General features: G+C 36.5%; 1 protein-coding gene across 1 annotated transcript in view; it reads right to left on the minus strand.

The window, feature by feature from the left end:
• The window catches only part of LOC137980436 (uncharacterized), a 63,846-nt gene extending 50,146 nt beyond the window's left edge, over positions 1-13,700 (minus strand). Inside the window, exons 1-5 of the mRNA XM_068827880.1 lie at positions 13,392-13,700; positions 6,859-7,080; positions 5,629-5,765; positions 1,925-2,114; positions 290-388 (exon numbers count right to left, since the gene is read on the minus strand). Coding sequence (XP_068683981.1) covers positions 290-388; positions 1,925-2,114; positions 5,629-5,765; positions 6,859-7,080; positions 13,392-13,559 — 816 coding nt within the window. The 5' untranslated portion in view covers positions 13,560-13,700. The remainder of the gene's footprint in view (positions 1-289; positions 389-1,924; positions 2,115-5,628; positions 5,766-6,858; positions 7,081-13,391) is intronic.
• Positions 13,701-14,159: the final 459 nt, after the last annotated feature.

Genomic DNA, 14,159 nt, shown 5'->3' on the forward strand with positions numbered 1-14,159 from the left:
TAGCAGTGGTAAGGTTCCTCAGTTATTTTTATTGCTGGTAACTTAACCTTTTTTGTTCATCGAAAAATGTCAAAACTGCTACCATGTTGTTGACTTGTTTTGATACGACGACATTCTTGCAAAACCTCGTACTAAAATGATGACGGTATCACATTTTTTCCGGCCAAAATGACGCTGGTTAGCGCGCGCTCACTGTTGTTCATTAAGAAAATCTCATACTCGTAGTCGTTCTCGTCCAAGGATCTAAAGCTCTCTATTATAGACATCAATAACATTCTATTCTGCTTACGTTATTCTCACAGTCTGTTCTTCTTTTCTTGATGCCAAATTCAGCACTTACGAGGACATCAAATTTCCTTAGACTGACCTTATTTTCAACCATGTAAATCTACAATAGTTCATGAAACAGGATGGTCAACATTTCAATTCAGCTGAATCTTAAAACACAAACTACATGACTGCATGTAAGTACATGAAAATCAAAAGTGTTGGACCCACGAAGGGATTAAACTTCAATTACATGTAATCCACTAGAGGAAAGTAATAAATGGTTATTGACAACGAATGTTTTGAGGAATTTCAACCACCACCATCATTAAAATTCATCAGTGAATTAGGTGCAGGTGATCAATATAAACATTTTTTTTTTGTTCCATGTTACAAAGTTCTATTGTTAATCTTATTACATCTGAAAATCTTCCAGGGGAAAGTGGTAATGAACTATGTAATGTACTACTGGATAAGTATTTTATGACCATAGGACCCCCTAATTTCTGGTTTGGACCCAAAAACATTTGGCAAAGGGAGAAGACCCCTACCCTGAGCAGCCTAGATGCAACACTGTTGTTGTCATTGTTTTCTTCATTCTGTTGCATCATCATCATTATTAAACCTTGCATTCATCTTCTTTTTAATTACAACAGTGTCACATCCACATAATTCAGAAAACAAATTCACAGTTATAGCTCCACCAATCCAACAGGAGACAAAATTCTGGCCTTGAGCAGTTGGATAACTTTATCCTGTGGATAAGACACTAGCCAACAATTTCAATTTCTGCAACAATTTTAATTGCCATAACTGAGAATATGCAGACTCTAAGCATATCTAAAACTGCATGTGAAAACCTTGGCCAACATTTAACGTACTACCTCATTTACAGGTATATTTTATATTAGTATATACTAAAACAGTGGATAGCGTTGAACTTGCGCGCTGATTGGCTACTCAAACTCCGGATATCCTTAGTTTGCTATTCACCTCCGAGCAATTCACGCAGAATTTGGGCCCGAAAATGTTGTAATCTTTGCAGGAATAAATCTTTTTGTGATATATTATCTCACTGTTTGAGTATAATTATATACTAAAACAACTCTTCACCACAGTGTAGGTGGCTAGTTAACAACTATTCACCGAAGTGGAGGTGGCTAGCGGCTTCACGGCTCGGTAAATATCCACCACTAGCCACCTCCACTTTGGTGAATAGTAACTTGTTAAATGTCCACTTGATAAAGTTATATGGCCTTTGAGCATCTGGGGCAAGGGGAATAAAGTATGCGTTTGTACTGCATGTGTTTTTCAGTGAATTAGCATTGGGGTGTGGCTTTTTGTGTAAAGCTCATGTTTCAAAGCTGAGGTACAAAAGTCAGACCAGACCAACTCGAATTGAGCAAAAAACAGTTTGTAATCCAAACTAATCGACGGTAACTGGGCCCAATTTCACCAAGGTTATAGCTTCAAGATTAGGGCTAGGGTGATTTTGTGAGGCCTAAATCAAAATTTTCACATCAATTCGAGGTGAGTGATTTGAATTGATCCAATCCAACTTTTGTACCTTATTTAAAATGCGTACGTATATCAATATTAAAATTTGGCTATAACTTTTATACCTTCAATACACAGTGCCATATCACTTAGTACCTACCTTTTCAAATGATAACTTGTGGGCAAAGAAATCATCAGCTCTCTCCAATGACGCAATGTAATGCAGTTTTATATGATTCTCTTTAAGATCCTCATACGGCACAATTTTGTTTTTCAACCATATCTTAATCTCCGAAAATGGGTACTCTCGGAATACTCCAGTTTTTAACAATGATTCTATGGAGCGAGGTCTGTATGTGAAGAAATATGAAAGTAGGAGCAATCATTCAAACAGAGTTTACAGATGTAGCACTTTACAAAAATGGTAGTCACTTTTAATACAAAATGGCATGCAGTCATTTTATTTTTGGCCGATTCAAACTTGAAGGTACAATTGTCAAAACAGTGCGTAGAAAGTAGTCAAGTTTACAAATGAAAGGGAAAGGCATTTCTCAACTTGAAGCAACTCAATTCTGGACAGTTCTAGAGCGGGTAAAGTGATTGTTTCAAACCCACCAGGCCCTACTGTTTTCACACTTACATGTAACTCAGACACTTAACTGAGATCATCCCTTATACCTTATACATGTAAATGCATGCAAAACATCGATAACAGGATACAACATGATGATAGTGACAGACTTATTAAATAAATATATTCAAATTTCCCTAATATTTCCATGATTAAAGGAAATTCCCTGTCCAAATAAATACCAAATGCTAAATTAAATTGTCAGCTCTGAACCTTCTTTTTACAGCCATTCTTATATTGACAATGCATGAGAGTTTGTGTTCTTCATTACAGTAATACAATCATTTTTTCCCAACACAGCACCTTGGTATGTTTCTTTGACCCACCAATCAATAAAAAATATTTATTACTGCAGTATCATAATACTGGGCTTCTGATAGGATGCGGAAAAAAAACAAAGATTATGCCGAAATTTTTGGCCATCTTATGCATGAACATGCGTTGATTAACCAAATCGCACTCTCTAACATCTTAGACCTCTTTACTAAAACTAGCCACATGCATTCTTACAATACGTGTTCCTCTACATCTCAAAATTATTATCAAAATTTTCTACACTCGAAGTACAGAACAAAGCCTTCTCTCGTGTAGGACCGAGGCTGTGGAATGAACTTCCGGCTCGTATGCAGTCTCTGCCTATGAAGACATTCAAAAATGAGCTTCATAATTTACTTCTATGGGTCCTAGAACAATGCCATGACTACCTAGAGGATTTTCAGACCAAATTACATTAATTTGTTTTAAAAAAGAGCGATCACACGAAATGCTGGCTATGAACATGCCCACACACTGCGTTCTATTGCTTGGATCTAGAAAAAATGAGCAAAAGTTTAATAGAAAAATTATCAAAAGTGAAAATTGTAGTAGAGGTATTGTACACAGTTGACCTTCCTAGATTAGATTTACTATTTGCGGGCAAACTGTAAAAAAAAGTTAAGAATAGTAATGTTATATTGTGACAATAAAAGTTCAAAGTTCAGTTCAAGATTATGCAGAAATTTAAACAATTTATAAAACGCTAACCGCAGTTGCGTGAGTACGCAAAGATGATTTTTGATGAATTTTGTAAAATTGTATGGGAATCGTCGAAATTGCCGTATTAAAGGAGATGACGTTTAAGCGACTGTCAGACAATAAACATGTATCTGGATTAAAAGCGGAAATTCCGATGAAAAATAAATTCTTCACATATGAACAAGCGATGATTTCGTTGAAACATCAACCATTTGGTGGAATGAATTCGTAACGAAAGCAATGCGTAGTTGAGGCCTTCTGATATTACGTGATGGTGCGATTTTGCACAATCGACCTCAAATCGCATCCGATCGCACAATTCACGAAAAATCGTATAATTCACAAAAGGACGCACAAAATTCATAAAGTGAAACATAAATCAACACGTTTCTTAGAAATTCCTGCATAAATACGCCATTTTTAATGATGATCTTGGAAAACGGCAAAAACTCCTTTGCCACCTTCGATTTCGTAAACATTCCAAGTTCAAGGCTTTATTTTGCATGTCGTGGACCTGGTACGAGTCTCCTTCTATTGGTGCAACACAAACATGCACTTATATACAAACCACTGAAATGATGACACAGTTGCCTTCTCTTAGAGGAGATTTGAGAAAAATAAGCGAAGTTGTAAGTTTTTTGGCAAAATGTAGTTTCTTTCGTTGAAAACTGATAAAAACTTACTCATGGATAAGTTTGTTGTGAAAACGCCGGCTTTTTCTTTGATGAAGAAGGAAGTTCCCACATACCGCCCAATCTGACAGCTCACGATCGAGCAAGAAAGTACCTCACAGGTACGGTCCACGTGGACGATGGACTGATGTTTTTCTCGTCGTGCAATATTAGGGCCGTTTATACGAGAGAAAATAAGCCACGGCTTACTCTGTCCATGGTGTACAAAATACGCAAAAGGAACTATTTATACGAATATATATTCCCAGGTCAATATACAATGTAAGCCGCGGCTTGAAAAAGACGTGAACGTAGATTTTGTACCATTTATACGGGGTGAACATTCGAGTCTTATGTAAGCCATGGCCAGAGAAAGCCGCGGCTTATTTTCTCTCGTATAAATGGGGGTATGGCCCTATTGTGATTGACCATCTTCGGAAGTTCGTGGTTGACAAGCACCTTGATCATTCATTTGGCATGTGAGCTGTGTCCTTTCAACTTTCAACGTGGTGCACCGGTAGTGCAGAAGATCTCATTTTTTTTATTTATCCCAACTGATGTCGATCGAGATACAAAATTACTGTTCCTTTGTGTTCAAAATGTCTTTAGGGCAGCAAAAAAGTGTTTTTCTTAACCTGAAACCTTATAAAATAAGCTTAAAATTGCTGAGAAAAAAATCGCATAATTTACATTATTTATCGCATAATTGGCCTTTCTAATCGCATGCCCTGAAAAAATCGCATAATTTGCATTTTTTAACCGCACCGTATCAGAAGGCCTGGTAGTTGTACCGGCCATCTTCTGTGTAAAGTTAATTAATAAATGCATGGAATTGACTTTGAATCGATCCATGGATTAAGTTTCTTTTTGGTCGTCAATCGTGTGTGGGTCTGATTTTGTTCACATTTGTTTGGAGATTATGCACCAGTCAATTGAAGCCCCAACCCCCCAGGTCCTGGGGAAGGGTGGGGGATTATAGGGGCATTGAAGCGCTTTTGAACAACAATCTGTCCCCTCAGAGTGGTGCATTTGGCTGCTTTTGACTTTGGGTCCTGTCCCCATGTGGGCCAAGAGTAGAACTGGGAACAAGCACTGGCATTCGAGTTTCTAAAGATGCTGGAAAGTGTGAGAAAGGTAGAGCCTGGTTTTCACAAGTGACCCATAAGAGTGCTTATGTCACCGTGAAAAAAGGCTTGACACAAGTGAAGCGCAAGCACAAGCATAAGGATCAAACTTTTTCCTTTTCCTCACAGCAGCATAAGCACAAGGAAATTTGCTGCATCTGGCCAATTAAAGCACTCGTTCCAGATTCTCTGCGTCTGAGCATTTGAATAAAATGGCAGATGCCGTGGTTGTTATTTAACGCTAATATTTTGTAAACTTTTTCTTTAGTACTGAAAATACTGGAACCCACCAAAAATACCAGGGACACCAATTTGGCAAGACATGCAGGTCCCAGGACCAAAAATGAAAACGTCAAGCACCATCCCTGACTTGCCAGTGATGGGGTGGGGGTAAACGAGTCAATGGGTTAAAAGTACTACTTACAGGTTTTTGATGAGAGCTTTTGCAGAGACACCTTTTTGCTTGGCACTGTATGCAATTTCATAAAGGATTGCTTTTGCAAAGTTCTTGCAATCATTACCAAAGTCACATATCCTACCTCTCAGAAAGTCTTCGCGACACTAGAAAACAGAAGAAATTTTTATCCATTAGGGAATCAAATTTTCTACCTTTTTTTGCTTCTACAGTTACAGACAATCAAACATGATTGAATGTGTTAACAGGATCAACCAAACTGGACCCAAACTCACTCTGTTGAATTTCAAAGACTCACAAAATGATTGTTTTCATGTTGTTATGAAACTAGCCCGCGAGCACATTCTCTCTTCATGGTGGGAAGGAAAGAATGAGAGCCTGTCAGGCTGTGTCAGTGTGAGCTGTCAAAAATTGGCTATATTATCAGCATGGAACTGGAGTAAATATGTTGTAAATGCAGTAAGCCCTGCATATAGTGTTGGCAATTGTGTAGGTGGTTTTCCAATGGCTGAAGCAGAAACTCCTAACAGTTAACTGCAGATACTGCAAAGCTTCACTGAATACTCTATACAGTATTAAATTTCATTGGAGTCCATTTCCAGAGAAAAAGTTTGTCCCTTGTCTGAGAAAAAAAGTAAGTTTCGATGGGGGGATCTTAGCACATCCACTTGAAATTATGACAGCTGGAATTGTAATGGAGAAATACCTTTGAGTATCCACATCAACTTTAAATTATGACAGGAATTGTAATGGAGAAATACCTTTTCCCTGTCCACTTCTCCACTGTGTGTTACTCGTCAACCACAACTGCTGCCAAATTTTGGTAAAGTGAAGAGGAGTTACCTTTCAGGAGATTGAGCAGTCTTTCCTTGAGCTCCTCCTCAACTGAACTCCTCAACTCCTCCAACGTTGAATAAACAACAATAATTGAGGCAGCTGATTAAGGCCCAAGTTTCTGACCTCTAAAATTAGGGGTTGCAAATAATTTTTTGGAAGAAAGCCAGTTGGACGAAATGTTGAGTCATTCCACATTTGCAAGGTTTTTGGAGTGCTTGCAATTTCCTCTCACAAACCCCTTTATTTGTATGAGTTTATTCCCCAGAGCCTCAATATGATATCTTTTGTTTATAGGACTGAATTTTGATTATATCGGCCCATTATACTGCCTGGTATAAAGTAGTGAAACAGCGGCTGCCAGTACTTCAGAAGGTCTTTTTTGAAATAAGACGCAACACCCACCTGATGGAAGTAATACTCAAAAGCTTGTCTATCTAATTCCTTGAGTTCAGCTACATCGCAAGCTTTGAAGCACAGCTGAAACCTGTATGTTCTATTGCACTCGGCTTCACACAGCCTTGTGTTTGGATCAAGATATGAGGTTCCATCTTCAGAGACAAGTGTGAAGAAATCCAAGGTTACTGGAGAAATCTTCACTTTAATGGCTGCTTCTCTACAAACATCCTTTAAGAAAAAGAAATGTCAGTGTACTTTTTAAATATTTTAACATGACTACTTATTCATTGCAACCTGTCTTTTTATGTGAGATCAACAATATCAGACACCAAAAGAAAACAGTCATGGCCACAATTTTGGGATTCCAGCCTTCCGTCAGTTTTGCCTTGTGTTGCTTTATTAGAATCAAAGGTCAGTTATACCCTAAATCTGCATGTAGTACTTGGTAATGGATTATGATTGGTTAATTAATTAATTAATTAAAGTGGAAATTGGCAAGTATTAAAATGAGGCGAAAAATTTTGACTTTGTTGAGAACTCCCACCATTCAGTGCAGCTTTATAAAAGTTAACAGTAAATGAATTGAATTACAAAGTTAGGTTTAAAAGACTAATACTTTATATTGTTAATATAAAGAAGCAGGTTCATGCCATACTACTGTGTTTGACTGATCAGTTAGGAAGCACCTACAAGTTCACTTGACAACAAGTTATTTTTTTCACCCCACAAGATTTTGCCCTTGAGTTTAATATAAACAAGACAGTGTAGTGCTATTAAAGTTTTCTCAACTTAAAACCATTATATGGATAAATCATGTACTAATCTTGTAATTACATTTTATTAGAATAATAATTGTGAGATATTCAACTGAGAGAACCACGTGTTCACACACTTTATTTTTATTCCTTTACATTGTAACAGTTACAGTTACTCTAAAAAATCAATACATGTCAAACGAAAATTTTTGGTTTTCTTTTCGAATTTTTTCAATGTCAATTAAGTCAATATGTTCAAAGTAATGCAATGCATAATTAAATTTGGAACAATAGAAGCGAGATAAGTCGGGAAATAGCCAGCCAAAAACCGATAAAAATCTGTCCGCCATTACTCGGACGGCATTGTAGAAGCCTGCGATTATTTTGTAAGCGGTCTTCATGCAAGACTTGGCTCATGATGTCATACGCTCATCGCTTCATGGGCATTTGACAAAGCGAACAAGTCGATCAAGGAGTAATGTATATTATAATATCAGCAAAAAGCAACTCAGCGATCTCTCACATCTCTTAGACAACATGGGAAATTATCCACGTTTATTTTGAGCGTTGCGCATATGACGTCACACCCCAGGTGATCCAGCTAGACCCAACCCTTTTCCTTGCGCATGGTCATTTGCCGTTCGAGTAATGGTGGACAGCGAAAACCGAAAAACTATGTTACAATAATCATACTTTCCAAGGGAATTTTGAGATAAAAATTGGTACGATACTTATTTAGTACGTCTATTTTCAAAATCTAAAGAAAAAAGGACATGCAAAATTGTCATTGTACAGTAGTGGCACTTTAAACCCCCGTGGCCGGATACAAGGCATACTTAATAATTATGTAACACCAAGATGTCCTTGTTAAGTAACTACATGTATAAGATGAATACTAGCTACTACAATAATCATAAAAATTACAATTTCGTCAATATTATTGTGATTGGTTTAAAAATCTCCTGTTTTCCACTAATTCACTCCAAACCTTGGCTTCAATCACCATAGAAAGTGTACAAATCCTAAAATTGGGGCTTTCTTTCTTTCAGAGTGACATTTAAACACTTTTAATTAGTCGCCTCCTTTGTCAGTCTTTTTAACGCAAATTTCCCTTTCTTTCATAACTTGTTTCTTCTTTTCTCTGAAATTGTTATTTTACTGGGCTTCTGATAGGATGCGGAAAAAAATTTTAAAAGATTAAATGCAGAAATTTTTGGCCATATGATGCGTTAACATGCACTGATTATGCGGAAATTACACCGAATTATGGGAAATTGAAACATTATTTACAGAACTAATTATTAGGCCCGTCCAATGTATTTAGATGCTTATGGCAAATCAGGACTCAAAATTGCGACCAATACAGTCGCATTTACGACTGAATTTTTTCCCCTTTGCGATTAAGATATCTGGACGAGTCGCCAATTTGCGACCTGACTGCCTTAAAAGGGGTCATTTTGCTGAAACTTTTGCTAAAATAAATAAAGCGATAAAAAAATATTTTGTTTCTTGGCCGGTTGTTCGAAAGCCGATTAACGCTAATCCCAGATTAAAATGTAACCAAGGAGTTTCTTTCTCTACTCCCAAATGCTTTTCACCCTGATATTTGGCAGAACTTTACATTAAAAGGAGACAATCTTGAAAGCAAATATTATTAAAGCAAAAGAAACTTTCACCAAAAAGTTGAAAACATAAAACAAAAGTTTGCGCTAATCCTGGATTAAGTTAATCGGCTTTCGAACAACTGGGCCCAGGGTATCTTATGAAAACCGTTGAACTAGAGTCCAGGCTCATAGCCGACAAATGCGTGGAAACTGCTTACAAACTAATTCATCTTGCGAACGAAATGGCGTGTTTTCTTCAATGTTTAGGAAAATAAATGTTTCAAAGTAGTCGGTCTCTTTGGCTATTATGTTTGTGAGGATCGTAAGCAGCTGCTTTATCACTAATATCAGGCATTTCTTGTTTTTTGATGTGGAGGATGCGGATTTTGGGGAATTATGCAGATCCACATCGCCAGTCATCCTGTCAGATGACATGTTTTTATGACATGTTTTTACCATTACTTATCTTCATTAATCAGGGATAGAACTAGGATTTTTAATCTGGGTCCTGGGACCCGCATGTTCGGCCAAATTGGGGTCGCAAGCATTTTTGGGGGTCCCAAAATCTTGGTGACCATCTGCGAGAAAAAGAGTATGTTTTAAATTACGAGAAAAAGAGAGTAACCAACTTGGAATTAATATTGACGCATATGCATAGGACCGGCCAACAAAGGCTTTTTCTAGAGCCGTTACATTCATTCCTCGACAAGAACACTGTTAATGAAAGAGTACCCTTTCCAAGGGTTTACGCATCACTGGTTTCCTCCCTTAGGAGCAACGAACAGTGACGTCTTTTGCTATATTTTTGCATTCAGTGACTTGCAGAGTACATTCCTCTGAAGAAGACCGCAGAAGGCGGTCGAAAATTTAGTTTTATCCTTTTTAGATGTTTCAAACCCCATTTCTTAGAATGATTTTCAATTATGATGACAGATCGCTCCAACAGTTTTACAAAGAACAGAATATACTGACAAGTCAAAGCAAGTTGTGTGAGTTATTTAAGTCAGTGCCTTGCATCCTGGGACGCATTAAAATTTCGATCATGTATTTTTTGGATTTTATTTGCGTAAAAATGCACGATTTCTGCGTTAACGCGATCCCTGATTAATAATGATAATAACAATTAATATTTCTGTAGCGCAAACTAGCATGTAAATATGATCAAAATTAATTAATGCACTTTACAAAGATAACAGAGCTAAAAACATTAAAAGTCAAAAAGGTCAACAAAAGTCTTTAACATTTCAAGAGCTATAAATAGGATAATATCATAAGCTTCTCTAAATAAAACTATCTTCACTTTGGACTAAAAACATTCCAAATTATCCTCCTCCCTTATTGCATACAATGTAGGGCAATTTATTCCAAAATGATGGTGCAACAGCAGTGAAAGCCCTGTCACCAAGTGTCTTCTTTAATTGTTTCCAAAGATGGGAGTACTAACTAAAGTTCAGAATTAAGGCAAAGACCATAATTACGTAGAAGGGTTCTTAATTTGAAGATTACATAATGTACTATGGTGCTAGACCATGTATGGCCTTAAAAGTAATTATTAAAATCTTAAAATGAAATCTGAACTTAACTGGTAACAAGTGTAAAGAAAACATGTATTAAACACTGGAGTTTAATACACTGTACATGTGCGTGGCTAAAGCATGGAGTTGGACAAATCAGCCTAGCAGCTTCATTTTGCATGACTTGCAGCTTAGTAGAGTTTTAACAACTGTTCAAAGATCGTTCAAGGTTTGTCCAAAGAGATCTTCATCAAGTCAGGATCTTCACCAGGGGTTTTGCTTCTTTTCCTTCTTTGCAATAAGAACATTTTATTTTTAAAAGGTAATGCAATAACTTGTTATAATTTTACTAAGACCACCAGTGGTAGGCTTCATTACTTCAGATTAATTGGAAATTACACAAAAACATCACTATAGCAAATAAAAGATAGCCTTACAGTAGTTTTGGACAAAAATAGATTAAATGCCTTGGATTAAAATATTTACCCATACAATGTTACCTTGTCAGGTATTCACTATTATAGATGCAGAAAGAAAAATAATCACATTCTGTTGAAATGGTGTTTACCTTATTAAATTTTCCTGCTATAAAGTCAATAATCATTACTTTATACAGCCATGTAATTAGATATTACACAGTCACCTGCTGGTAAAATGATTACCATACTTTCTTGTTTGCAATGGCCAGTGTTATCCTCTAACGGCATCAGCATACTCTTAAGTAAGATTTTGCACATTAAGCAATCAATCACCAAACACTTGCTTAGTCTTTCATTACAGGAAATAGTCTTCATTCTTTGGTATTGAATATTTATCCTCTGTTCTTGTTGTCAAAATGATATATACATGTACTTTTACTACAATAAATCTTATAAAATTATCTAATCAAAGTTTACCCATGTTTCTCTTTAATACAGGCAGCAATGCACATGCAGTTTTTGTCATTGAAATGCTTTGCAGTTGGGTCCACAATTTACTCCAGGCATTGCCTTCTTTTCAAACACAGCTGTCTATTGAAACCACCAGTATGATAACTCTGTGGCAACCACAAAAAAAGAAACCTTGATCATAACAGGCTATGTTATGTTATGTTTTGCTTGTGCTTTTATCCAAGTTTTTGGGGTTTCAACTTAATAAGCAAATTTGTAGTATCCTTACAAACTAAATTTGAAACCCTACAGTTACAGTTCCAGTTACTAGTAATTCAGCAGGTCAGATCATCAGCGACTCTTGTCATTCAATTAAAATTTTTCAACTGGATGGATGAAACTAGAATGAAATCAATCAGGGGTATTTCATAGTTCTAACTGAAGTAACATAATTATGCAAATTTGCCTTCCATTAAAATATGAAAGATCTTTCTTAGAAACCAGCTTTCCCCAGCCTGTTTGACTGACAGATACATGTGTTCAAGCACTTGAACTCCTTCAAAGGGTTTCTAGGAAAATTAGAAAGGATTGATCACTGAAGTCCATCCAGTACCTCCAAGTGTTACGCTATAGAATTATACAACAGGAGGAAAATAAGGAGGATCGTCTATGTTGGGCAAAACATAAGGAGACTTTGCTTTAATAATTACTTTTTTTTTTCTAATTTGGGCTGTTGCAATAACATTAATTGATATGCATGTTTCCAAGAATGACTCTTTAATGAAATTCAGTCATACATGTAACTGTAAGTCACAGCTAAAACATATGAAAATTATTGCTTTGCTTCTCATTGCTACAAGTGGCTACAAGCCTTACCGGTACATATCAAAACTTTGATGGCTTTAAATTCTTCAAGAGCACTCCAAAGTAGGTAAAATTTATAGAAACTTAATTCTAAAAGGACCCCACCCCACCCCCCTTATCACTGAATATTAACAGCCAGTAATAATATTCACACCCCACCCCCCTGCTCTTATATCTAGACTCAAGCTTACCCGGTAAGCTTAAAAACAAAGGATCAAGGATGTTTCTAAGAATTCACAAACATTCTGAGAAGTAAATTTAATAGCTCTCCTTTCAAGAAAAGTTTCAAGTTACAAAATAACATCAATTTCTGTGGGGTTTGTAAACAAAAGTATTAGCTGCATGAAAACATAAAAAAGTGGTCCTTAAGGATTGAAACTATATTTATTATATAATTTGTGTAGTCTTGTCAAGGTTCCAATCCAAACATAGGTTATGCAGTCACCAAAGCGAAACATTACTCCATTTAATCAGTCAGGATTAGAATATTAACCTTGCCTGAAAAAACAAGATTCACTTAATAGCATATGTTTTCTGATGGCTAAAGAATGTGGGTTGATTTTAAGATCATAAACCCTTTCATGGAAACATGTTTTTTTCATACGAATGAAACTGTTTTACTATGATTACCAAATGGCACTAATAACCTGCTAAAGAAAAAATTCTATGATAAACTATAAACTTCACCATTTGAACACGTGTAACACTCTGAGTAACAATTATTTTTTTCTTTGTAAAATAATAACAGAAATGATCAGAACCCTGGTATGAACGTCTCAAAAGTCAATTCTTAAAGACAAGGCAAATCCAGAATTGCACCGAATTTGCCGTTAATTTTTGCCAAACTGAGTTTGGAGATAACAAAAGAGCTAAAACGTATACTTTCTGCCGGAAAATCAGTTTTATGAGGAAAAAAACACGGCCAAAACTTACCCTAACGCTTAAGTTTGGACGGTAAACGAGCGGCAAGACTTCGTCCGTAGATGAAAAAATTACGGCTCCTTTACCATCTCTTGGGGAAGTCGAACGAGTTAGAGGCCATTTCATGTTCCCCAAAGCTTGCCTCAGTCGGTGCAAACCGCCAGAAAGTCCGCTAACCATAATCAGAGCTCCTCAGCATTTCACGCTTAACCGTTTGATGTTGTGGCATAAAAATGTTCGAGCAGTTATGGAAAATACAATTACGAAGCTTTATGTTACAGTGAATATTAAACATTCTGAGAAGTTCTCTTCCAAGAAAGTGAACAAGCAATCAGTCAGGCATTCGTCGCACTTCCTGTTTACCGAAGTGAAAGAAACTGCGAACTAGACCCCAACCCCCTTGAATTCTCACGTTTAAATTTTATGTGATTTCTTCTATTTTTTTCTTTTTTTTTTTTGGCCATCATTGAAGACAGAAAAAAGAACTACGGGTGAACAAAACACCTACCATGGATTGTATTCTTGATTTTACAAAGCTTAGTTAGAGTACAACACTAAAAAGACAAGCGAAGCAAGACAAGTTTTAAATAGTTAACACCTTCTCGCCCCTTTTTGTTCTTTGCTCATGATGGACCCCCTTTACATATCTTCTGGTTTCTGAGAAAAAAAAAATGAGTATCTCACGTTTTGTTCTTGGAAAAATACTTAAAACTAAGTGTTGACCAATCGCGATTCCCGGAAACATTCAAATCAGCTGCACATTATGCATGATTGAGTTGC

This window comes from Montipora foliosa, chromosome 12 (assembly GCF_036669935.1).
Source record: "Montipora foliosa isolate CH-2021 chromosome 12, ASM3666993v2, whole genome shotgun sequence".
Lineage (NCBI taxonomy): Eukaryota > Metazoa > Cnidaria > Anthozoa > Scleractinia > Acroporidae > Montipora > Montipora foliosa.